Source organism: Chanos chanos, chromosome 3 (assembly GCF_902362185.1).
Source record: "Chanos chanos chromosome 3, fChaCha1.1, whole genome shotgun sequence".
Classification (NCBI taxonomy): Eukaryota; Metazoa; Chordata; class Actinopteri; order Gonorynchiformes; family Chanidae; genus Chanos; species Chanos chanos.
In genome coordinates, this window is record NC_044497.1 from 24,783,163 (window position 1) to 24,807,500 (window position 24,338).

The following is a 24,338-nucleotide window of genomic DNA, read 5'->3' on the forward strand; positions in this document are numbered from 1 at the left end:
TCATGACATACAAATTCAGGGCCATCAGGTCTGGGAAACAAGCCACTGTTTTGTGACCTTATTTTTTTGCCTTAAAGAAATGGACATTTGGACAGTGTGTCCATAAGTACTATTGTGTGGTCACAAGTAAGTTTATTGTACTGCCGTGCCACATTTATTGTGTAGTAAAGTAAAGTAGTAAAGATGTAGCCAAGTAAAAAAAATGATCAAACCGGCGATCCATCAGTATGTGTTTGCAAGTTTTCTTCTTGTTTTCTGGTCAGAATTATCAGAGGGTTACTAAACCCTTGTACAAGATAAAAGGGTTAAAGTTTGGTTGTTAGATTCTTCAAGAACATTAATATTTTAGACTATATCTAGAACTCAGGGGGTGTTTTTAAAATGTAGATATCCTCAATTAAGACAAATCCCTCCTCCCGAATGTTGTTTTACTCCAAGTTCAAATGTCAGGCCATTTTAATATGATTTTTAGCGAGCTATCCAATCTTCCTTGAAATAACCTCATCCTCAGATTTTTCAGTGAGCAGTTTTCTAGTTTGGCGACATCCCTCTCCTTTGCATGCCAGTGTTTTACTAAAATAAATGCAGTGAAATGGATCTGGTTATGAGCCATATTCGCATAGTCTACTCATATCACAGCAGCCTTGGGAAGGGATGAAAATGGACTTGTCTTGACCTGGCCCTTGGTCCACTGAAGGCCTTACTCAGGCATGACTTTGAAACATCAAACAAATGCAACAATGCAGCAAATCCTAATAGGTTTTGCTGTTTCTCAGTGAATTACATAGATTGAACTCTAACACCAGAGCAAAAAATTAAGATTAATTTTTAATTTATTTATTAAAAAAAAACATTTTTTTTTTAAGTGTAAGCACATGAAACCCGCAGAGACCAATCTGCTGTAATACAGAAGGAATTTTGTTTGTCTTGGTTTGATTTTTGTTGTTTTCTTCAGTATTTCATAGTTCTTGCTGTTCCCCTCTGGGTTTTTGGAGAGAATGTGAAAATGATTGTGATGTATAATGTGTGTGCTAGTGTACTAGTCAACAGTTCAGTAACGTAGCCAGGATTCACAGATATATGACTTTTTTTTTTATACTGAAACAATCGTAATTTGTAATGGTGTAAAGTTGTGTGCGACCAATATGAACTTTTCCTCTTTCAGTCCTTTCTAACATTTTATTGCGGTCAAAGTCTTGGCGTAGTGCACAAAATGTAAACAAACTCTCTTCCACTTTTACGAACTGCAGTTACTGTAGGGAATGTTTTGTGCCAAGCAAGACTGCTTCCATGAAGAGGGAAATTGTTCCCCTAGTCATTGGTGTGGTTTGCTTAAAAAAAAACAACAAAAAAAACTAGTTTATTCCACCCACTTCCTTTATTACAGGACCCTCACACACAGTTGTGCCACATCATTCAGGGCTGTGTCTGATGTAGTTTGTTCTAGGTCTGGATTCCAATGTCATATCACAATGGGGAAACTGCTCTGTAGTTGCAGGGAACGTTGATCAGCTGTGACTAAATTGTGTCAGGTATTTTTCTTGTTTATCACTTCAACTGTATATACTGACAACAAGAGGAAAGAACGTAGTGCCGTGCATACCTTACAGATAGGTTGTTTAAGACACTTCCTCCAAAGCCCCAGACGTACTGTAATGACTTTAAATCAGAGGACCGAGGGGCAGACAAGGAAAAAGAAGACTATACATGGACGTCAGAGCTAGAGCAAATCTGGCGGAATTGCCTTTCTCACTGTTCAAATCAACGCTGTTTTCAGAGAGGATTCTCTCTGATAAGACTGTGGGTACCAGTATCTGGGTGGAGAGTTATGTAGCTTCAAGAACGATGGTATTTTCACTAATTGGTTGTTGGGGTTTCAGAGTGAAACCAGTTGTTGAAAATCTAGCTGAAATATTTTCATCTTCTAGTGATAGTTGGTTTTCAAATATTTCTAAATAGTAAAATAGCAAACATGCATTAATAGACTTTTCATGTAAGATACCAGTTAGCTGTCTGAGAAAATGGTGGACATTTTTGCTATGTATTTTGTTCTTCCTTGTTTTTATGATATTTATGATATTTTCATATTACACGTGTGTCCCGTAGTAAATGAACTCTGTTGAATGGGCAGCACCAAGAACTACTAAGTTGTTTGTTCAATTAACCATTTCGATGTCTCATTGGTTCAGTACTTCTGTGTTGTGTACTTAATTCTCCAAGTTTCCTTTCTATGTGTCATAAACTTAACAGATTTCCAGTTTTTGTATTGAAAATTTGTATTTGTAATATACTTGTTTGAAAACTGTTCTTGTACTTCAAAAAGTCCAAAATAAAGTTATTGGCTCTGTCATTTCAGTTTCAGGTCTGAGTTTCTTCTCTGAAAGGAGCAATTTATTCTTATCTTCTTTTTTGCATTAAAAAAACATTCTGTACAAGCAATTTAGACTTTGTTTCTGTACTGTACATATTTCTCTGTACAGTACAGAGCTCTCAGATGTATCATATTAATATAATGCAGTGACTCATGGTGGAATAAAAGAAAATACTGGAAGTTGTAAAATATTCAACTCATTTCTCAGGTTTTGTAGACAGCCGACCAGTTGTTGGAGTTTGCAGAACTCCATTTCAACTATTAACAAAACACATAATACTTTCTTCTGTGAAGTGTGCATTTTTTTTCTCCAGAAACTGTGAATAAGAGTTGTATTAGCACATAAAATGAAAGTAAAATTTGAGGAAGCAAAGTGAAAATCATACAGATTCAACCTTTGGGAAATTGAAACTCTATTTAGGTGTTTCTAAGCTCTCAGAGTTATGTGCCTGTACAAAAGCTACCATTTTACGGGTCAGTGGGCGGGGCCAGTGCCCACAGTTTCTTCTTTAGGGCCAGTTTGTAGAGTATCTGGTAACCATCATCCCAGGCGTAAAGCTGCTGCTCTTCAGGGTTGTATTTCAGACTGGCATGGGCACCATACCTTCTGGGAAAATACACCAGCGGGGCCTCCCCACTCGTCACCATGTCGTTTACATCAAACACACACTGGACACGGGAGCGGCTGGGTGGCTTGGTGTTGTAAATCACGTAGACTGTGCCACAGACGACAAAGGCTGCCTCCGCATTCTCCCTCGGGCATGTCGTGTCCCACATCTGTTCGATGTCCAGCGTGTCTGAGTCCATCTTAGCCAAGTTTATGGTGTCGCCAGAAGGATAGAGAGCCCAAAGACCTTCCTCCTCAGCCACCAGATCCACCAGGGTGTCAGGGTTGAGGGTATACACAGGGGTGTGGTCTTCCACCGGCAGCACAGCGGTGTCTGCCACAGAGCCGTTCCTCAGGTCGTACTTGATCACCTGGAGCACTTCCCTGTCACTGACATAGTAGAGGTAACCGTCATAGACAGCGTGGCCCGTCCCATTCCAGAAGAAAGGTAACGTGATCTGCCTGCCAGTGGAGGTGCCAGAGGAAGCTGAGAGTTCACGGACAGAGCCAAACTCATACAGCGTGTTCTCTGATGTGCCATTGAAGACGTAGACCTTCGCTGTCCTGGCATCCTTGGTCCAAACACCTTTGGGACTGCCCATTCTCTTCAGGATCTTCATAGCTCTGATTCTAGAGATGATGTCCATGCAAACTGTGAGTGACAAAGAAACAAACAAACAAAAAAGCTTGTTATTATGTTAATAAAGTCAAACTGGTTTGGGTTGACGCTAAACTGGCATTTCAAAGTATCAAGTAGGCTAAAGTGCAAAAGGGATATATAAAAGCAAATAATATTTTTAATGCAAACCCCAAGCAGTCATTTGGCCTACCTGGCAAGCACGTTTTATGCTACTCTGGAATATATATTGCCCAAAGAGGTTTGTTTATAAATAAAATAATAAATAAATAAAAGAATGGAACAAATATAAGTAGGAAATATCAAACATAAAATAGAAAGTGATGGAAAAATGCTACGCTTGTCAAAAAGGGGAGTGGATTAGATGAGGTTATTTTTAAAACTTGGACATAATCTTTTCATCCCCATGAGCAGTGACGATATTTTCCTCTCTCTATCATCATGTGTTGGTCTATTAAGAGCTGCAGGCAATGAGTAATAGAAAAAACAGCTGTAAATGACTGTAAATCAGTGAGCAACAAGATGAGACACATGTGCTTGCACTACATCTAACAGTCATAAAACAGTAAAATGTGCTACTTATCAGTGCACCACACAGTGGTAGATTCGTAACTAAAACAAACATTGGTTTCTGGCAGATTACACTGTCTGTGCATTAACATTTTGAATGGAAATTTCCAGAGAATGTTACACAAAATGTTCCCTAGATACATGATGAAGGATCAACCACATGTTTCTTCCCTAATTTCCAATACAGTGATTTTCCAGAGAGAGAGAGAAAGAGAGAGAGCTATAGAAATGGTATCGTACCAATGAACGGATAAAATGAACTGAGTTCCTCTTGCTAAGTCTGGCGTGAAATCAAAAGAACATTAAATGCTGATCAGCAATGTGAGAAAAGCCTCAATTTCTTCACATTTCAGCCTCGGTCAACCCCCTCACCCTTTCTCACCGGAGACTTCAAAGAACACGTCCTTCTTCCTCTCTCTGGTGACAACCTCCTGTTCCACCATTCTGTCATCAGCCTTGACACAGGGCCTTGGAGGATTCCTCGTCTCAATGTAGTCCATCTCCCGTTCCACGCGGTCCACCTTGGCTCCAGCCTTCTCCAGGTCCATCTTCAGAGCATCATGGTCCTTTCCCAGCTTCTCCAGCAAGTCTGCAGCCTGCTGCCGAAACTCCTTCAGGTCTGAGTTGTATCGGTTTGTCTGTTCGTGCCACAAGGCGATACGCTCCTAGAGGAACAATACAGAAATGTTTTCACAGAATGACACTACCCACGTGAATGAGGCAGTTGCTGAAGTTTACGACCATGCGAATTCATACAGTCAAATCACCACACATTCTAGTTCCTGCAAACCCAAAAATACCACAGCACATCAAAATCTAATCATTTTTGGGCGTGTGTTTGTAAAGTTCTCATAAGCTGCCAATTTAAGTGAACAGTGTGAATTATTGATTGAGGAAAGATTGTTAAAACCTGTAACACTGAACACAGACTTGTCTTTGAAACAGTAAAGCAAATGCAAAGATTACTTACATCTAATTGCCCCTAAAAAAAGAAAAAAGAAAAAAGAAAAAGAACCATGATACCCTTTGAACAATGACAGTCTTGTTCTACCCAGAGATGAATAATAACTAAGAATAAGTGGAATAATTGTGGATGAAAGAGGGGACTGGCATGTGTTGGAGAGGGGGGTAATATATTTTGGTTTTCTGATTCAGACTTCTGCCCCGTGAGTCAACAGTTGGATACGAATGAAAAGCTCGTTCATTCAGCGGTTAAGACCTCATGGGAGCCATGTGGAACAGACTGACGGCTGAGAGAATCAGAGAGTGAGCAGTGGGAATTCATTTCAACTAAAAACTAAAACCCAATTCTGTCAGTTGAATAGAATTTCGTACTCTCTCATTTCAGGTATCAGAACAAATAAATAAATTAACAACAAAAAAAAAATTAAATAAAGCACTATCTATAAAGATTTTTAAGATGAAAGATAACAGGTGAGGACATCTTAATTTGAAACTTTCAGGAACGTATTTATATTTCATATTACTGTATTTTGAGTTTTTCCACATTAATAATACTGAAAGCAGGGGCTGTCCCGTATGGTCCATGTGTTCTCAAAATAACATTCAGATGTAATAAGTGAAATACTGCCTCTGGTTATTTGAGTTTAAAGACAAGAAAACAGCTGAACCAGCGAAATGTAGACAGAGATGACTGGAGGAGCAAAAGGATGATATGAATGTTTGAAAAGACATAGAGGAGATACAGGCCGAAATAGCACAGCTTTCTTTCTCAGCATGCTGTTAGTTATCAATGCTATGAGTGATTTTCTTTTCTTTCTTTCTTTTCTTTTTCTTTTTTTTTTTTTTTTTTGGAGAATACCATCGCAACAATATGTCACTTAATTATACTGGTCTGAAGTTAGGGAAAAATTTATATTCATGTCATTTTGAAGAGGTGCAGTGGACTGTACCAGAGCACAGAGAGAGAGAGAGAGAGAGAGAGAGAGAGAGATGAAAGTGAAATGGCTAGAGCTGAGATTTGACAGCTTCCATCCACTGCAGTGTTCTTTGGGGCTTGATATGGTTGATGAGCAGGTCAGTAATTGCATTAATTAGACTGCTCAAGCTGAGAACATTTGGAACAGGAGCAATCAGATATTTAAAGAGCCCTTGAAGGCACCGATATGTCCCATGGGCCCCTTCATGCTCACCCCCTCTTGGACAAAAGCTTCAGCGCAGTGGAAACTGCCATCTTCAATCACAGCTGATTGACAGAATATTGATGTTATTCACAATGCCCAGGGAAACCTCTACAACATTAAGAAAAACAAATATTTTCTTTGCAGGTCCCCTGAGAAATTCCCCAAGACTAACTTCAACTTAGTAAATCTATTTTTTTGTTGTTGTTGTTGTAACATGGCTGAGAATTGGGGTAAGGCAGGACATTTTTTTCCAGTTGGGTAGAATTCGGCAAGACAGGCAAACACTCTCTTACCTCCATGGCAATCATCCGGTTTTCCAGATAATTCATCAGACCCTGGTAATGGTACTGAGCCAAGCTGAGTCGTGCTAGTGCGGTAAACAGGAAGGAACAGAACACAGCTACTTTCATGATGGGGAGTACCAAAGAAGCCCGATTCAGTTACTAGAAACAATACAAACAGTCCTGGGAAGCTCAAGGTCCGTTCTGCCACTTCTCAGCCCGTGCTGCCTGCCAAGGGTGTGTGGATGTTCCCGCATATGTCTATAAGTGTGTGTGTCCGTTTGGAGGTGAACATGTGGAGGTGGGCAGGGAGAAAAGGATAGAAAAGACGGGACAACTTCTGGGGTTTCGTATTCTCTGGCTCTCTCCGTTGGCTGGAATGTTTTTACAAATTCTGGAGGGAGGAGCTTTGAGTGGAGGGCCTCGCTCTGTCTTGAGAAAAGTGAATGTTGCTGCTCTTCAAAGCAACGCTAGACTGAGGAACACTCAGTGAACTTTACGTTCATGTCCATAGCTATGTGCCAACAAAGCATAGAAACGTCCGTAAAGTTTGAATGCACTGGCATTTTGCCCATTTTCGACACACACTTGTATCCTGTTTATTCACAAGCACTGTAAAAACCTTTGGAGCATATCATTTTACCTGAGAGCCAGGGGCAGCTCCTCCCGAGGGAGTAAGAGATAATATTTGAAATCATTGGACACAGGGCAAGAACACAGTTGATTCATACAGCCCCTTCATATCCTGCTGTTTAGCCATTTTCCCTGCTCCTCACATGTGACAGGGCATACCAAACACAACACAACACAACACGAGTGTAACCATGCTATCTCTACAGAGTACATATGGAGAGAGAAAAAGGCATTTTCTCTGCTACTCCTTTCACAATGCAAAGCACCGCCCAGTTTCTGGAAGAAACACACAATTTATTTTTATTATTATTACAAAATGAACGTAAATCTTTCGAGGATGCTGAGAGTCTTCAGGATTTGCTTCATAGATCGTTCTTTAAAAGCCTAAGTTTAAAAATAGACCCGTTGTTTGACAAACAAACAGTAATGAACTAGCATGGACAGTATTCATATAGAACACAAAAAGAGTCAAGACATGCAGTCAAAATGACCAAATAAAGAACTAATGAACTACAGTAAAGACTCTCTCATTAACCTGGATAAGTTAGCTGAATACTTAAGGTAAGATTTCTTATTTAAAACATTTGTATGCCTGCAGGGTAGGAGAAACCTTGTTCATTTATAAAAAGTTGGACAGTCACTGGTATCCACCCAATGGTTCAGCATACGAGTGTATAATATATATTTACAATTTACAATTTACAATTTAGCATTTAGCAGACGCTTTTAGCCAAAGCGACTTACAATCAGTGCATCAGTCGGATTCCCAATACCTCATAAGCATACATTGCTAAAAAAGACTGAGCGTCAATTTACTCCTTCGTATTGCGCCCTGGAATTCTAGACAAACATAGATACAAGACAAGGGTTTTTTTTGTTGTTTTTTGTTTGTTTTTTTAAGGAAGGGGGTTAGGCTTAGGGGATAGGTGGGTTCTGAAGAGGTGGGTTTTCAGTTTCTTGCGGAAGATGGTGAGGGATTCCGCAGTCCTAACTGTATGAGGGAGGTCGTTCCACCACCAAGGGGCAATGGCGGAGAAGATGCGTGGGCGGGAGGAGCGGCTGCCGGGTTCCCGAAGTGAGGGGACCCTCAGCTGACCAGAGCTCGTAGAGTGGAGGGTTCTAGTAGTGGTATATGGAGTTATTAGGGACCGAAGGTATGATGGGGCGGAGCCTCTTGTTGCCTGGTAGGCCAGCACCAGTGTCTTGAATTGGATGCGGGCAGCTCCCGGAAGCCAGTGGAGCGCAGTAAGCAGTGGAGTGACATGAGAGTGCTTAGGGAGGTTGAAGACCAGCGGCGTTCTGCACGAGCTGGAGCGTTCTGATGGCGCAGGTCGGTAAGCCAGCCAGTAGGACGTTGCAGTAGTCCAGGCGGGAGATGACAAGCGCTTGGACCAGGAGCTGGGTCGCCTGTTGTGTGAGGAATGGGCGGATTCTCCTGATATTGTATAGGGAGAATCTGCAGGATCGAGTGACTGCCGCGATGTGACCGGAGTAGGTTAGCTGGTTGTCGAGGGTTACGCCTAGGTTTCTGGTTGCTGTGGTGGGGAACACCACAGATCCCTCGATGGTGATTGCAGTGTCGATCTTAGGGGAGTTCTTAGCAGGAAAGAACAGAAGCTCAGTTTTCTCCAGGTTGAGTTTGAGGTAGTTAGCAGACATCCAGGAGGCAATGTCAGCTAAGCAGGCTGCGATGCGAGGCTGAACCTGAGAGTCAGAGGGGGGGAAGGAGAAGAACAGTTGTGTATCATCAGCGTAGCAGTGGTAAGAGAGACCATGGGCGGAGATAACTTGACCGAGTGATCTGGTGTGGAGAGAGAAGAGGAGTGGACCAAGTACCGAACCTTGTGGGACTCCCATGTGGAAAGGGCGGGGGTAGGAGACTGATTCCCTCCAAGAGACCTGGTAGGAACAGTCCGACAGATAGGACTTGAACCATGCGAGTGCAGAACCCGCGATGCCCAGCCCAGCAAGGGATGAGAGGAGTATCTGGTGGTTGACCGTGTCAAATGCTGCAGAGAGGTCTAGGAGTATGAGGACAGAGCTGAGAGACTTTGCTCTAGCCAAGTGGAGCTCCTCCGAGACAGCAAGGAGGGCCGTCTCGGTGGAGTGGCCGGCTTTGAATCCAGATTGGTTCCGATCCATGAGATTGTTCTGGAGAAGATATGGAGAGAGTTGGTTATATGCTGCACGTTCCAGGGTTTTGGAGAGAAATGGTAGGAGAGAGACTGGATGGTAGCTACTGACATCAGCAGGGTCTAGAGTGGGCTTCTTAAGCAGTGGCTTGACCCGTGCCCTCTTCAGAGCAGAATGAACTGTGCCGGTAGACAGAGAGCTGTTGATCAAGGACGAGATGAAGGGCAGAATGTCATCCGAGATGGCCTGAAAGAGAGGGGAGGGGATGGGGTCCAAAGGACAGGTAGTAGGACGATGGGATTTGATAAGTAGGAGAGCTTCAGAGTCAGATAGAGGGAAGAAGGAGGAAAAGATAGTGGGGGAGGCGGAGGGTGCAGGATGCAGGGTGGGCAGGGATGGGGGAAAGGAGTCACAGATGCCTTTGATGTTCTTCTCGAAGAAGGAAACAAAGTCATCAGCAGATAGGGATGAGGGAGGAGGAGGAGGAGGAGGAGAGAGGAGTATATTGTATGGTGTGTAGAGTACAGTGTACTATATATTAGGTTGTCTGTTGTTTATTACCTGTCCTTCTCTCTGTGTCTCTGGACATGTTCCTGCTGCTGTGTAAAAGAATTTGCCCTGGAATGAATAAGCTCATCTTAACATATTTGATCTAATCCATCAGACATCTCCAGTAGCCCCCGCTTGTTCCTGTGGGAATGCATCTGTAAACTCCAAAACATTTTAGCACAGCACTATTTTGTTCTACCAGTTACTGTTCTTCAGGCTCTCCTGAACACAAATCATTCCTCTGATTAGGGATTTTCACAGAGCTGGACAAGCTTGTCTGAGACTGTGAGACCATGAGCCATGTCTCCTTTACATTAGACTATGCTTTTATTCCACATGTGCTGCACTTACAGAGAAGCTGAGGAGACATCTAAGGCCCTCTAGAACCTTCTGAGGTAGCCCGACTGAGGCTCTGCAGAAAGAATGACAGTGACAGCTCTTTGAACTCTGCCCGAAGAGTTCAACACAACAGACCAAAAGCTTAAAACCCTTGTGTGCATCTTAAATAAAACATTTGGAACAGGAGCAATCAGATATTTAAAGAACCCTTGAAGGCACCGATATGTCCCAGGGGCCTCTTCATGTCCACCCGCTCCTGGACAAAGCTTCAGCATAGTGGAAACTGCCATCTTCAATCACAGCTGATTGACAGAATATTGATGCTATTCACAGTTTCCTGGAAAACCTCTACAACATTAAGAAAAGCCAGTGCTTTATGTGTCCTTAGAAGCTGAAAACTGAAGCAGGAGTTGTACTGTGTCTTTTCTTCCACACACTGAATCCAGGGCGTTGTTTTGTAACATGGCTAAGCACTGGGCTATGGCAACAAGGCACTGTCATTATACCCCGGTAATGGTAATAGTAAAAGACCCCAGTGTGCATCCAACATGAAGAAAGAAACAAAGAAAGAAAGAAAGACAGAAAGAAAGAAAAATATTAGGGATCCTCTGTGTGAAAGGAGTATGTTCTGGCATTAAACCTTACTACTGATGTTGGACCCCACAATCATTACTTGCTGTGCACTTCATTATGGATGCGGATAGAAGATTATTATGGTTGGCCTAAACAGTCCATTTATGAAACGAGACAGTTGCAGTGGGAGTAATGCAGTGAATGCGAATGACAGACACTGGCCAGACTGACTGAGCCAGGGAACAGTGAGGAGCAGAAAACATTACCATACAGCGCAAGAGCCTGAATGAGAAATTCATCTCTCAGCCCACAACCTCCAGAGACTGCACCACCTGCTGGTAATCAGCGCAGGAATACAGAGAGAGCTAAGCCAGTTTAGACGTAACACAACCCAGTAGATTATAGCTGTCAGAAGAAAGTAAGACACCTTTCTGACTCATTGTGGTTAGCTAACAGTCTCCGGCTGCTAAGCAGGTTACTGACACATGTCAGTCAGCGTCTTTATCTTAACATTTTCAGATTCTGTCACATTGCATCGTTTTCTCGTAATGGAGATAATGGAACATGAAGCGACAGATAATGCTGCCTGAATCAGGGGTGTCTGTATTTACACACACAAATCCAGCTGTGAAGATCTAATTTGACCAAAGGAAGATCTGAATTGTGATCTCCACAACAACCTGAGAGTGGTGGATCTTTACTGAGAGTGGTGGATCTTTACTGGGTGGTAAATGTTTACTTAAAGTGGTAGATCTGTATTGAGAGCGCTAGATCTTTGTTGAAGGTAGTGGATCTTTACTGAGAATGGTAGATCTGTACTGATAGTGCTAGATCTTTACTGAGAACAGTGGATCTTTACTTAGAGTGGCAGATTTTTACTGAGAGTGGTAGATCTGTACTGAGAGTAGTAGATCTTTACTGAGAGTGGTAGATCATTACTGAGAGTGGTAGATCATTACTGAGAGTGATAGATCTTTACTGAGAGTGGTAAATCTGTATTGAGAGTGGTAGATCTTTACTGAGAGTGGTGAATCTGTACTGAGAGTGGTAAACCTGTACTGAGAGTGGTACATCATTGCTGGGAGTGGTAGATCTTTATTGAGAGTGGTAGATCTTGAGTGTAATTTACTATAATTTGTTATTGTAACATCATGCAATGTCAATACATCAATGAATTTTCTGTCCAGTAACTTACCAAATGATTGCAATCTCCCTGTCCTACCAGAGTTAATACACAAAACTGCTGAGATGTTGCATTATTTATTCAAAGGTCTGTTTTCCACAACACAAGAGACACATATTGCTTTCTCTGGTACACTCAAACTCATGTGGGCCTACTTCCCATCTAACTAAGTAATGTAGCAAGTGTAGTCATGGCAACAAAGTTTTAGCTGCTTGGAGACTGGGAGACATGAACCCTTGATGTGGAGTCAGAGTCAACCCATCTGTCTGGCACGAGGTCTAGACATTGTCTGGATTGTATGCCTGTTTGCTCTGTTCCCTGAAGTGTGTGGTACATTTAAACGCTGAAACACACACAAATTCCTGTCATACCACTTTGATCATGTCATACACTGATGCTTATTGAGGATTTAAGAAAATACATTCATTCGAGTCCTGTGCATATACAAAGTGATGTTTGACAAATTGTCAAATACAAAGGATATTGCTGAGAGAAGCATAGGAGATCTCTCTGGTCTTATAAAGCATTAAAATCCAAGAGATGACTACTTTACCCCCAACAAAGTGAAAGGGTTTTCATCTGAATATCTATGATTCATTTTACAGCTGTAAAAATGTTTCATGCCAATAAATTCTGTTGGGGCAAAGGGTCAAGTGTGCCTTCAGCCTCATAATTCCAGGGGTTGGTTTGTTCTATACAGATAACAGACAACTCTGATCTCAAACCAAACCTTTACCTTCATGTGTCCTTCAGGAGTGATTTCCTTTTTTTTGGTTTGTTTGTTTTTTTATTCTTCTTTTTTTTCTAAAAATCATGATGTCACAACATTTGGAATGTGTCTTGACTACTGTAACAGACATTTATTGTCAACCAATGCCCTTTTTTAAAAAAATAAGAAGGTAAATTATACATATATATATATATATGTATATATGTATGTATGTATGTATGTGTGTGTGCGTGTGTGTGTGTGTGTGTGTGTGTGTGTGTATATATATATGTATGTATATATATAGAAAAAAAAGATAACCTTGTAATTTATATTCATGTCCACAGGGTGGCAGCAAACGCAAGCATGAGAACTGCTGTGTGTGGAGAGACTTGAGTCCTGAGTGATACGAAAGTTCATGGGTTTTTATGTAACTCTAAGTGAGCAGGTTTTTCAGATATCAGCACAAAGCAGACATGATGCTTATTGCATGATTCAAGTAATAATAAAAATGTTATGTTTACTGTATAACAAAATCCAGTCTATTTGTACTGACCATGTGTGAGTGTAATATCAAGTCAGCAAAACTTTCAAAAAACAAAATTATTCCACATTTGTTTTTTGACCTTCCTCTTTTCAGCAGCATTAAAACTACAGGGCAAAACATGTTTAGTCCTACACGTCTGGGTGCGTATGCTATTCGTCCTTGTATGCAATCACACATGTTGAAAAAAAAACTCGTATGCTTGTCAGTGCAGTGCCAGGAAAACAACAAACAAACACCTCACACCTTAAATGGAGTAGCTCCTCCTATGTGAGCCCAAAAAAGAAAAAAAAAAACATACGAAAGGAAACATTTTTATTGCATGGAGACAATGATTGAGTGGGCCAGAAAACATGACCACCCAGTGCCAGGTCATATTAAAAAAAAAAAAAATGCCAGCCTTTGCCAGAGGGCCGTAAATCCCTGGCCTCTTGTAAATAGCTTTAATACACCCGAGGCGCCAAATCACTTGACCTGTGTTAGCCCCCGCCGTTTGGGAGCTTTCTGCCTGACTGAGCGCACTGGAGCCAAGCTCCTCTCCTCCCATTTTTTTTACTGTCAATCCAGGTAATAGTCAAGCCCTTATTAGCGACTCACTGGCTGCAGGCTTTGCTCTGCCTGGCTCCAGCCAACGGGGCACTCGTGTACTTAATCAGTGGCTGTTAGGGCTAAGCTTTCACCCCCCTGCCCCACTCAGACATCTCTCACTTCCCTTTTTCTTAGTCCTTCCTGTTCTCTTGGGCCTCCTCCTAACTCCTACTCATCTATTTCTTTCCCTCTCTCCTGGGCACTCTCCTCCTCATTCATTTCACTCCCTCCTGCTCATCCATCTTTGCTAACCGCTTGATTTGGCTATCGCTTGTCTCTCGCAGGCTCTGGAACATTCTAGCTCTCCTCTAATTGGACTTATTTAAGTTTGGAACATGTGAACCCTCTGCACCCAAACCATCCACTTTCTTGAAGAGCGGAAAGCTTTTGAGCAGTTGTTAGACTTGTTCCCTATTATAAATGAATCATTGGAATGGTTCATGGTCACTTCTAGCACAGATGAAATGTGTGAACCGATCTGAAAGATGATGACACAGGATATTCAGGTTATACATACTGAGTACTGAACAAAGGGCAGGATGACTAAGAAAAATCACTCAAATTTTGAACTAAGTGTAACTTTAAAATAACTCTTGGTATTTTCAAGTGCTGTTACTATTTTTTGGGATAATTGATTGCCCAACATTTTTTCTACATTTTTCTGATTTCCCCCCCTTTTTTGCAGCGTGGGAACACAAATCCAGTGGGATACAACAAGACAACATATTCTATGCCTTTGTACCCGTCGTTAGTCTTGTTTGGTCAAAACTGTCATAATATCACCTGTTTGCCTAGTAAGCTCTGTGTACACACTCCTGTCAATCTCTGACAAAGCAGCATTCATCATCAGAGTGTGGACTGTGCGCACTAGCAGTCCAGCAGTGGCCCAGACACTGGAAATAAAGACACATTATCTGTAGTGAAGCACGAATGAGTAAAGCCATCCAGAGCCAGACGTCCCAGTACAGAACCTTACAGCTGCCCTTTATCCACACAGCTGTAGACTGGGCCAGTACTCCTCCCTCTCTCTCTCTCTCTCTCTCTCTCTCTCTCTCTCTCTCTCTCTCTTTCTCTATCTCTCTCTCTCCTGACCGACAGTAGAAAACAAACTCCTTCCACTGAGCCAAAACTTGTCCTCAGAGTCTCACACATGTTCTCAGACTGTGGCCAACTGGAGTGGACTGGAACAGGTTAAACCAAGCACCTCGCACAGCTGCGGCCCATTTGCAGCTTCGCCCGGGCATGTGGTCTCGGGCCAGTCCGTCCATCAGACCGCAGCCACGGAGGAAACTGCTTGAGGCCACCTGGAGGCCCCAGGGCAGAGCAACATGACAGTGCGAGGTTAGGCAATGCTCTGGTTGTTGTCATTCTCCCGTGGAGCTCTCAGAGTTGAAACCCCAGCAGGGGGAGTGTTTGTGTGTTATGGAATTATCACTCAGAACATTAATTACAGCAGCTGAACACCAGTTCCTAGCACGACACAGACCGACATGTTGCTTCACGCTCTTGGCCTCCTCTAGACAACATGGATCTGGAGCACAGGACCTCTTTGACTCCTCTCTCTATGGCTCTTACATGACTAATTGAAGTGGAATGCCTCAAATGTAGATCAGCGACGCGGTCTCCATGCCAAGATGAGAATATGAACAATTTTATATGCCGTTGAGTGTTATAAAGTCAATAAGTAGTGGTTGACTTCCAATTGAATCAACAGTTGCACTTAAGGTGGTTTCACATCAGAAAGCGCAACAGGAAGGTGGTACCACAGTCCTACCCCTAAAGCACACTAAGATTCAGTTAAGAGCACCCTGCTGACTGAAACAACCTGTCTAATCAACACGCAGAATTACTGTTTCAGTGTATTAATGGCTTCTATTATTTATATATGTCAGATGTGCATGATAAATTTGTCTGGTCTGTGTATACTAAAATTCTAAACTCTGAGACACAGGCAATAAACCATAAAGTCTTGGTTAAAATGACTGAGTTTTCCCAGCAGTTCTGGACAGCTTGTAAGCCTCTAAGTCGTCACTGAAGCAACCCGTCCATGTGAAGAACCACGCTGGGAGAGCAGAATTTGTAAAGGAATGGATTCCCCTCTCTGCTCCTCTTTGCACTACATCCTCTTTGTACACCAGAGACAGAGACAGAGAGAGAGAGAAAGAGAGAGAGAGAGAGAGAGAGAGAGAGAGAGTTGTCAGCAGCTGTGTCAGCCTATCAAATGGTCTGGAAAAGAGGTGTCAGGTCCCACCTGATCCCTGTGTCTGTGAGAGAGCTGAGAGTTTTGGGTCGTCTTTCAGAGTCAGGCTCTCAAAGCTGCAGGTTGGAGGTGGGATGCAGGGACATAAGGGACCTTCTCTCTGTTAGGTTTCTCTGTTTTTTTTTCTTTTTCTTTCTTTATTTTTTGGACAAAGACTACTATGGACCAAGGAACCAAAACAAATAGGGCAGCAGAGGGTATTTACAACACAAACACATAGTGGCATTGCAGAGCCCAGAGGGGGAGAGAGAGAGACAGAGAGAGTGAGAGTGAGAGTGAGAGAGAGAGAGAGAGAGAGAAATGCTGCCACAGTCAGACAGTCTGGCTGCGGGTGGATCTCCAGTACTCAGTGTCATATGATTTCTAGGGTCAGAGGTTATCCCCACTGACGAATTCGGGGTCCAGGGCCAGTAACACTCACAGAAGACAGGGAGCTGTTTTCACTCCCAGGATCTGGAAAGTTTATTTCAGGAATTTATTCTGCCAGCACAAGACTGTAAACCTGTCTCATGGCAAGAGAATTATGTCCACAAATATTGGATTTTTTTTTAGAAATGGTTTTTATCTGGCTGCCAAAGTTATCTGGCCTCTTTTTTATATAAATGCATTTAGGTGTAATCCTGCATAGTGGGGGGAAAATGTTGAGAGTGTGTATTTTCTGGTAAAACACACCTTTCAAGGGGTTTTGACTTGTTTCCAGGGATTAGATAGAAAGAGGCATGTGGCGTATTGTAAGCAGAGCGGAGCTAAGCGCAGGTCTCATTTGTTTTCTGATATAAAAAGACACATTTGACACCTTGACTTACTTTCACTGCATGTCTCCCAGCAGCACCAGCATCTGGATACGCAAACATCATCAATAAAATTATCACGTAGGAATTTCAAACAACACTTTGATGGCATAATTTTTTTTTGAGGAAATGGCCTTTGGAAGATTATAACCATGTGTAAATGTAAAGGACTTGACGTGACAAGTCAGTACAAATAGACTGGAAAGCTGGGGCATTTCTATCAGCTGTAATGTGGATATAATCTCATGACAGCTCAAATTTCAAATCCATTCTTGAGGTGCAACTGAAATATCCACCCTCTGTTTCAGTCAGAAGGAGAATTTTCTCTTCTGTCAAGACCCTAAACAAGAAGTCTGTAATTGCTGCTTTCAGTCAATACAGCATTTCTTTCTCTCTCGCTCTATCTCTCTCTCTCTCCCTCTCCCACCACAAGAGAAAGCAACGAGGCAATGGCTCATGGAGACAAATGGTCGAATTCTTCTCAAGCAGCTGAGCACAATCCCTCTCATCACCTCTGCAAAGGATCGTTTTCCCCAAGACAAGCAGGCACGAATAATATGCTCAGCCCTTTAATGAGGAAGGGTGTTGCCAAGTCAGCAGTTTATTAACGCCGTAACAAGGAGAGGAGTGAGTGAGTGATGGCATAAGAGGGGCAGGTGAGCACCACGGGAGTCTGACTGCCCAAAAAGCCGTGTCAAACCACAGAGCATTCCAGCAGGGCTGGGAGAATGAGGAACCCGTTTGGATTGTTGACAGTGAACTTTTATGAACCAGATGAGGTAGCAACATTGTGAAACGCCCCCCCCCCCCCCCCCCCCCCCCCGCTCATGACTGTCTCCATCACACCCAGCTGTTACTCCTGGGTGACTCTTTGGGCCACTGATCACCAGGGCCTTGGTGTGATGGTTATCCATTAACAGCAGAGCATCATATGTTGTTATTCAGACCTCTCTGAAATTCTAAGTTATGAAAATATATGGCCCTTTTAAATAAAGTACTTCTCAATTTTGGACCCTGAGGATAGTCTTGAGAGTGGAGACATGGAGATCTTTGGTTTCTCTGTCTGGCATGAGCAATATCAATTCGAAAAGTTTTTGTCAGTTAAAAATTACAGTTGTAATTACAGTTTTCATTACAGTCATGCCCACCCATATACTCACAATGTTCAAAGTCTTTGTTAGGCCTAAAACTATCCATCAGACAGAGAGCCCAACAAGAATTCCCATATGCTAAGCACCTACAACACACTGAAGTGTAAATATTGATGAAGCTTTCAGATTCTAATGGAGCTTTACCCATTAAAAAACCATACACTGCTGAAAATTACTATATGCGGTCTAGGGTGTTGTTTACACTGATGGGAACTTTACCGTAACCATCAGGGCAAAAATTAGTTCAACATTCAATGTCAGCTTGAGGTTGAATCCCCTAAATATGGATGAGGTGAATATTATCAGGACAGTTTATTCCATTTATCTTTCACATTATGTTAAGATACACAATGACTCAGCCAAAGGTTGATTAGAGGATATTTTGAAGACAGGAATGACTTGACGAAGATTGACTCCATTTGGAAGGCCCAGTGTTTTAAGGTAAAAGCATCACATTTCAAAGATTCATTGTGCAGATAAAAACATACTGTAATGTGACTGAAAGGTTCACTGGTCATTACTATATTTAATATGAATATTATTTAACGAAATATTTAATATTTAACACACACACACACACACACACACACACACACACACACACACATATATATATAGTGCCTTTGAAAGAGCCGTTCATTACACTGAACCTCTAAATACTGTAGGAGTCTGTAGGTCCCAGACTGGGAGAATTAAACAAGGTGTGTTATTGTGTGGAGGTCCTTCTGCTCGGTAAGATGTTTCAGGCCAGGAGGTGACCATATAATTTACTGATTTCGAGCTTTCTAGTAAGTCCATGTGGAGCCTCTCTCATGCATCTGTCAAAGACACTGTGTTTGTGGCACAAAGTCTAGGTTAGCTCACCCTCTCTCTCTGCTCAATCTCTCTACCCCCCCCCCCCCCCCCCCCCCCCCCCCCCCACTCTCTGTCCGTCTTATCACTCAGAGCGGAGATAATGGGGGCAGATTTACTGTTATTAGTGCCATTAGTGCTATCCCTGCCTGGTCGTCAGAATCAGCGATGGGGCTACATACTGACGCTGGATGCTTGACATGTTTCTCATAGCGGCCCAGCACAGTGGCGCTGCCTGCTGAGGTAACTGGCGGCTAAAGCCCAGACCTGGGGTTGGGCGAGGTCCATGGGAAATGGATGACACACCGTGCCCATGGTTTTTTGTTTTAAAATGAATGCAGGTATTTAATATCTTTACACAATATGATCTGATATAAAGATGTATGACTTGTGTGTCTCAAATGAGAGCTAGCCTTTTGGGTTAAAGGTCAGCACATGATGGTCCTAGAATTCTTTCCTGCGAATGTCTTTCACACCCCATGAGTTGCAATCAGAGGGCTTTTTTAACTGTTGTTTTTTCAAACAAGTATTTGAAGGTTTAATGTTTGCGAGGATTGACAAGATAGAGCATGAATGCGATCACCCTTTGGCCCACAGATCCTCCATCAACACACGTAAGGAATGTTCATTAAAAACAAGGGCCTGTGGATGAGCTGGCAGTCTGATACTGACAGATTGCATCTCCTCGGTTTCAAACACTAACACAAAAACAGACAAAATCATTTGTCATACCCAGACTTCCGATTTGAAATGAAACACCTCCTAATTTGTCGGCAAGATTTTGAACAGAGCTGTTTCGAATGTGTGATGTTAGTGTGCATGGCGTTAGTATGGCACACATTCTGAATAATGCACCTAGATAGTGCCAGTCTTGGCTACATAGCTTTAAAAATGTCTCTGTTTGAAGAGGTGCTTTTAAATGAGACTGCCTTATGTATGCCCTCTTTCTCTCTTCCTCTCTCACGTACCTTTCTTTTGTCCCTCCTCTCTCCATCAGCAAAAAAGAAAAAGAAAAAAAAAGAGCTGAGTTCCAAACAAGCACATTGGGTCTGAATGACTGTCTCAGATCTGTATGTGCAATTGTCTCTAATTGTGACATTCATTCAGGGAGATGTGCATTCTTCAGGCTCTTATACATCAGCCTTCTTACAAGGCTCGGAGCCTAGGGAGCCATTAACACGATACCAATCTAAACCGATGGCTCCAGTTTGGGTCTCCCACGGGCTCCAAGAGGCAACCTGTCCAACCCCACACAACCAAAAACATCTCCGCCCCCACCTCTACCCCCAGAGAGACGCTGAGATGGGGGGGCAGCAACACAAGCAGTGCATCACTGACAGATGCATGTCAGTGTAGGAGTAATTACGGGGACTCTGACAGACTGTCTGTTTCATCACATGCCTCACAGGCTCCAGTCTTAAGTCAATATTGTTCAGGTCGCATTTGTCTTTAGCACAATTAATCTGAAGATGTGTGGCAATGTGATTCATTAGTCATCTCCACGATTCACTCTTCTCTCTGTTCCTCAGCTGATCCCAAGTCTCCCACTGCACAGGAGGGTAACACAGGGTTTGACTGACAGGGAGAGACAAAGAGTTACATCTCAAGAGCAAGATTTGATTAATGAGCTCTGACTAATGTCTATTTCTGAGATCTAGTCTCTGAGTAGACCAGATGCAGTGGTGAATTTAGCAGCTGTGTCTTTTAAAAGGCCATAACAACAACAAGGCTTGACAAAGTGTTTTGAGGCTTGAAGGATTGATTCCTTAGAGGCAGTCAACTAGCAACATTTCTAAAGTAGTTTTGTCTCATTTGCAATGTACAGCACCTTTTCTGAGTGTCTCAGTCGAGAGTCTCAACTAATCTCTACCGGAGCCTTCCTGTCTAAGCAGTGGTCTCTATGGAGTAGAAATCTACTAATTAAAGCACTGTTAAACATATTACTGAGTCCAAACATTCTTTCTAAAGGAAAGAATTTCTTTCTGTTTCTTCTCGGTCCCATTCTAAATGCACTTGACTTAATGGAAATCGAATGCTCATCTTTTACACGTCACATTCCAAAGACGCTGACAAGGTAATAGTTAAATAATATGCCGTAATATAGCGGTAAATTTATGGGAGAAAAAAAACATAATTACACTGTGTGGGGAATGCAGTGGATGGGAGAGGTGGTTTCTTCCCAGTGTCTGCCCTGGTTAAAGAGAACTGTCTTTTAAGAAGGGGAGAAATTATTGAAATTACGTGTCATTCCAGAAATATGATTCATTTGCTGTTGGTTTGTGGGCCTCATTAGAAGAAGAGAAGAATCATCCATCCATGATGTTTTTTCTCTCTGTCTCTCTGGGGGATAATCATTTAATGTATGCTGAATACTTTCTGAGAGCTCTGAGAGGTAAGTAAAGCTAGACTGCTTTTGTAATCTAGTCATTCAGTTTTGCAGATTGGCAGACTTGTTCTCAGCTTGCTTTTTTAGACAGATATGTGTGTTTATTTTGATTCAGCATAATCAAATAGACAGAGAAAGTCACTCACATCACTGAAAATCCATTTTAATGGCTTTCCCACACACATTTAAGAGACAAATGAAGAAAGCTATTATGTCAGGTATTATTTCACAATACTTACAAAATACAAACATGAAGCAAAACCAACAGAAATTAAGAAGGTCAGTTTGTCTGTAGGATGAAACACTAATCACCTTTGCAGAAATGCTCAGAAATGTTGTAGACCCAGGGTTGGAGGCCCAAGTCTTCCACACTTTCTCCGGTGATAAGACAGCAGTCAGCAGGAAACATCCAGCACAGTCCAAATCTAAAGAGTAGGAGTGAGTGGCCAAGAGCCGAAGAGCCCTGCGCCTGACTGATTACATCCTTGCAACATCTAATCACCTTGTCCAAAAGATAGCAAGAGAAGACAGTGTTTATGCATTAATTGTAGAGATTTTCCCTTAACTGTCAGCTTGCATGCATTTCATTATAATTGGTGATTTTGATGCTCATTGGTCAAACCTTCAATTTAGTGAGTTCAACCAAGTTCTATGCAAGAAACCCCCTTTAGTGAAACCTCTACTGATAAAACAATAACTCCAAGGAGATCATGTATATACTGTGAAACCTTAATAACTTTCAGACACAGCAATAGCTAGTTTCACAGAGATTAGACTTGATTTTACACGACATACGTCATCTACCAAAGGGCACCCGCTCCCCCTGGGAAACCTGGTGCACCTGTTCAAACATGAGAACGGAGAGAGGTAGTGGTGGAGTGTATTGGTGCATACTGCACATGGATCCACCAGTCAGAGGACTAGCACAGCTTCACCAATCAGAGGACCAGCATGTATCCATCAGTCAGATGACAGGCATGTGACCATCACTCAGACAGAACGGTGCTGGGCCCAAATATCGGGCAAGGAATGCTCAGTATCTCTCTCCAATGTCTTGCCACAAGCACATAATCAACACATCATCTCATGACCTGAGCTACAATACAATTTGTATGTGATCAGTGCTTCTAAAAAGCCAAATGCTTCCCCATGGACAGACAAAGAGGTTCGCTGGTTTTGTTCCGCTGAGTGAGACAGATAGAGATAGCAGGGTTCGGGGAGGAGAATGCATCTCCTCATTCCTGGCAGTCTCCCCTGTGCCTCATCAGGGCCTCCTTGTCTGAGCAGAAGCTTGTGCGCAGAATTTATAGGAAAATCAATCGTTGCTCACTGTCTGTGTACTTTGCTCATTCCAAAGCTTTACAGCAGCGCAGCACACTGTAACGTAAGCTTCGAGAGTCAGTCAGAGCTATTTATTAGCCCTGGTCTCCACAAACAGTGCAGGGGTTAGACAAGAAGAGAAAGAGACTAAAACAAAGAGAAGTGAGGAAATGGTGAGGAGTTGAAAAGCAAAGACAGACAGTCAGAGAATTGCTGGTTTCTGGTCACCCCACCCTTTCACCCCCATCAGTGAGTTCGACTCAACCTCACCCTCATCTCTGCATTTATCCAATAGAGAGTGTGTATGTTTGGGGGGGTGGGTTGGTGGCACACAAGACTGTTGCCATGGAAACCATTTTGTTTGGTGCCACCTCGCATCAGTTCAGCAGAGCTGTTTAGAGTAACCTGGGTTGCCATGAAAAAAATCCAAAGCATGCACAAAACATAATATACAGGAGCTTGCTGTTGCCCAGGGAGAGAGTCTCTCTGTCTGCCCGACTCTCTGCAGGTGGCCTTGTTTGGAAGTGCTGACACGCTGGAGATTTGGAACAAGGAATAGGGGGCAGCAGCTCTTTTTAAAGTGCACAACAATGTCTTGTGAAATAAGTTTTTGGGGTTTTTCTCCTCCAAAAGACAAACATAATCCTGACCTTAATCTTCACTCTGACTTTAACCTTCTTCATAGGTTTAATCTTCATTCCCACTCCAGCTGCTCTCACTCCAAAAAAACAATGATTTCAGGTTACTTTTCTGCCAGGATTCTCAATGTTTTGGCATTTTAAAAATTCTCTCTTCCAGAAAAACCCTCATGCCAGACAACTGGTCGAGTCTTTGAGTAAAACAAATGAAGTGATAAATTCAAGTTTTCAAAAGTCCACAGCAATAACCTTGATGATCTGTTCTGAAGTGGGAAGTTCTAACAGTCCTAACTAGCGACAGCTCCAGCGTAATTTTGTCATATTCGTGGCCTGTAGCATCTTCATATGGTGTCTCAGTCAAAAGTCTAGAGCAAACTCTAGTAGGTTTCATCACTTTGCAGTGGCTTGCTAAGGAGGAGGAGGAATCCACTGATTAGAACACTGTTAAACGCATGCACACCAGCAATACTTACTCATACAGTTCCAAGCAGACAAGCAGACTTTTACTCTTACAATGGTACCATTCATAAACCTTCACCTTTCTCAAGCAAAGCATAGAGAGAGAGAGGGGGGGGGGAGAAGAGAGAGAGAGAGAGAGAGAGAGAGAGAGAGAGAGAGAGAAAGGGGGGAAAAAAGTGAGTTGCTCTTAGCGTTTGGGTGAGAGGTAATTGGGATCATTCAGCTGTCTGATGCTGATAGTGGAGAGATGGGAAATTCCTGTCAGCGAATTGTGGTGCAGGGGCGGTTTCGCAACTACTTTGGCAGGCTTGACACACTCAGAGCCAGCACAGTGAATGAGTCGCAGCATGCTCGCATAGCTGTCATTAAATGCATTATAAAAACAACATAACACAATCAAAAGTCAAAGCTACTTGCATAGCTCTTTTTTCTTAAACAATTTTGAGAAAGAGAGGAATGAATGCTCAAAAACATTTCTTAATTTTCCTTTATCTCTGTTATTATAGTGTTAGGGATATTAATCTGTGTCTTTGTTTTCATATATGACCATCAAATTCAAATTTTTCAACATTAAAAATGTAAAGCTTCTTTTACAGTTCTGTAAATGCAGCCAAGTACAG

General features: G+C 42.4%; 1 protein-coding gene across 1 annotated transcript; it reads right to left on the bottom strand.

Moving 5' to 3' along the window:
• Window positions 1-2,839: 2,839 nt before the first annotated feature.
• Window positions 2,840-6,739, bottom strand: olfml3a (olfactomedin-like 3a). Its single transcript, XM_030767674.1, has 3 exons — window positions 6,623-6,739; window positions 4,568-4,850; window positions 2,840-3,630 (listed from the first exon to the last, which is right to left on the bottom strand). Exons 1-3 carry the CDS (start codon window positions 6,737-6,739, stop codon window positions 2,840-2,842), a joined length of 1,191 nt encoding a protein of 396 aa, XP_030623534.1.
• Between the last annotated feature and the right edge of the window lie 17,599 nt (window positions 6,740-24,338).

Excerpts from the sequence above, each read along its gene's own strand:
- olfml3a (XM_030767674.1), bottom strand. The coding sequence starts at position 6,739 with ATGAAAGTAGCTGTGTTCTGTTCCTTCCTGTTTACCGCACTAGCACGA. Across the intron at positions 4,851-6,622 it reads ACCGGATGATTGCCATGGAG|GAGCGTATCGCCTTGTGGCA; the intron begins GTAAGAGAGTGT and ends TTGTTCCTCTAG. Across the intron at positions 3,631-4,567 it reads CGTGTTCTTTGAAGTCTCCG|TTTGCATGGACATCATCTCT; the intron begins GTGAGAAAGGGT and ends TGTCACTCACAG.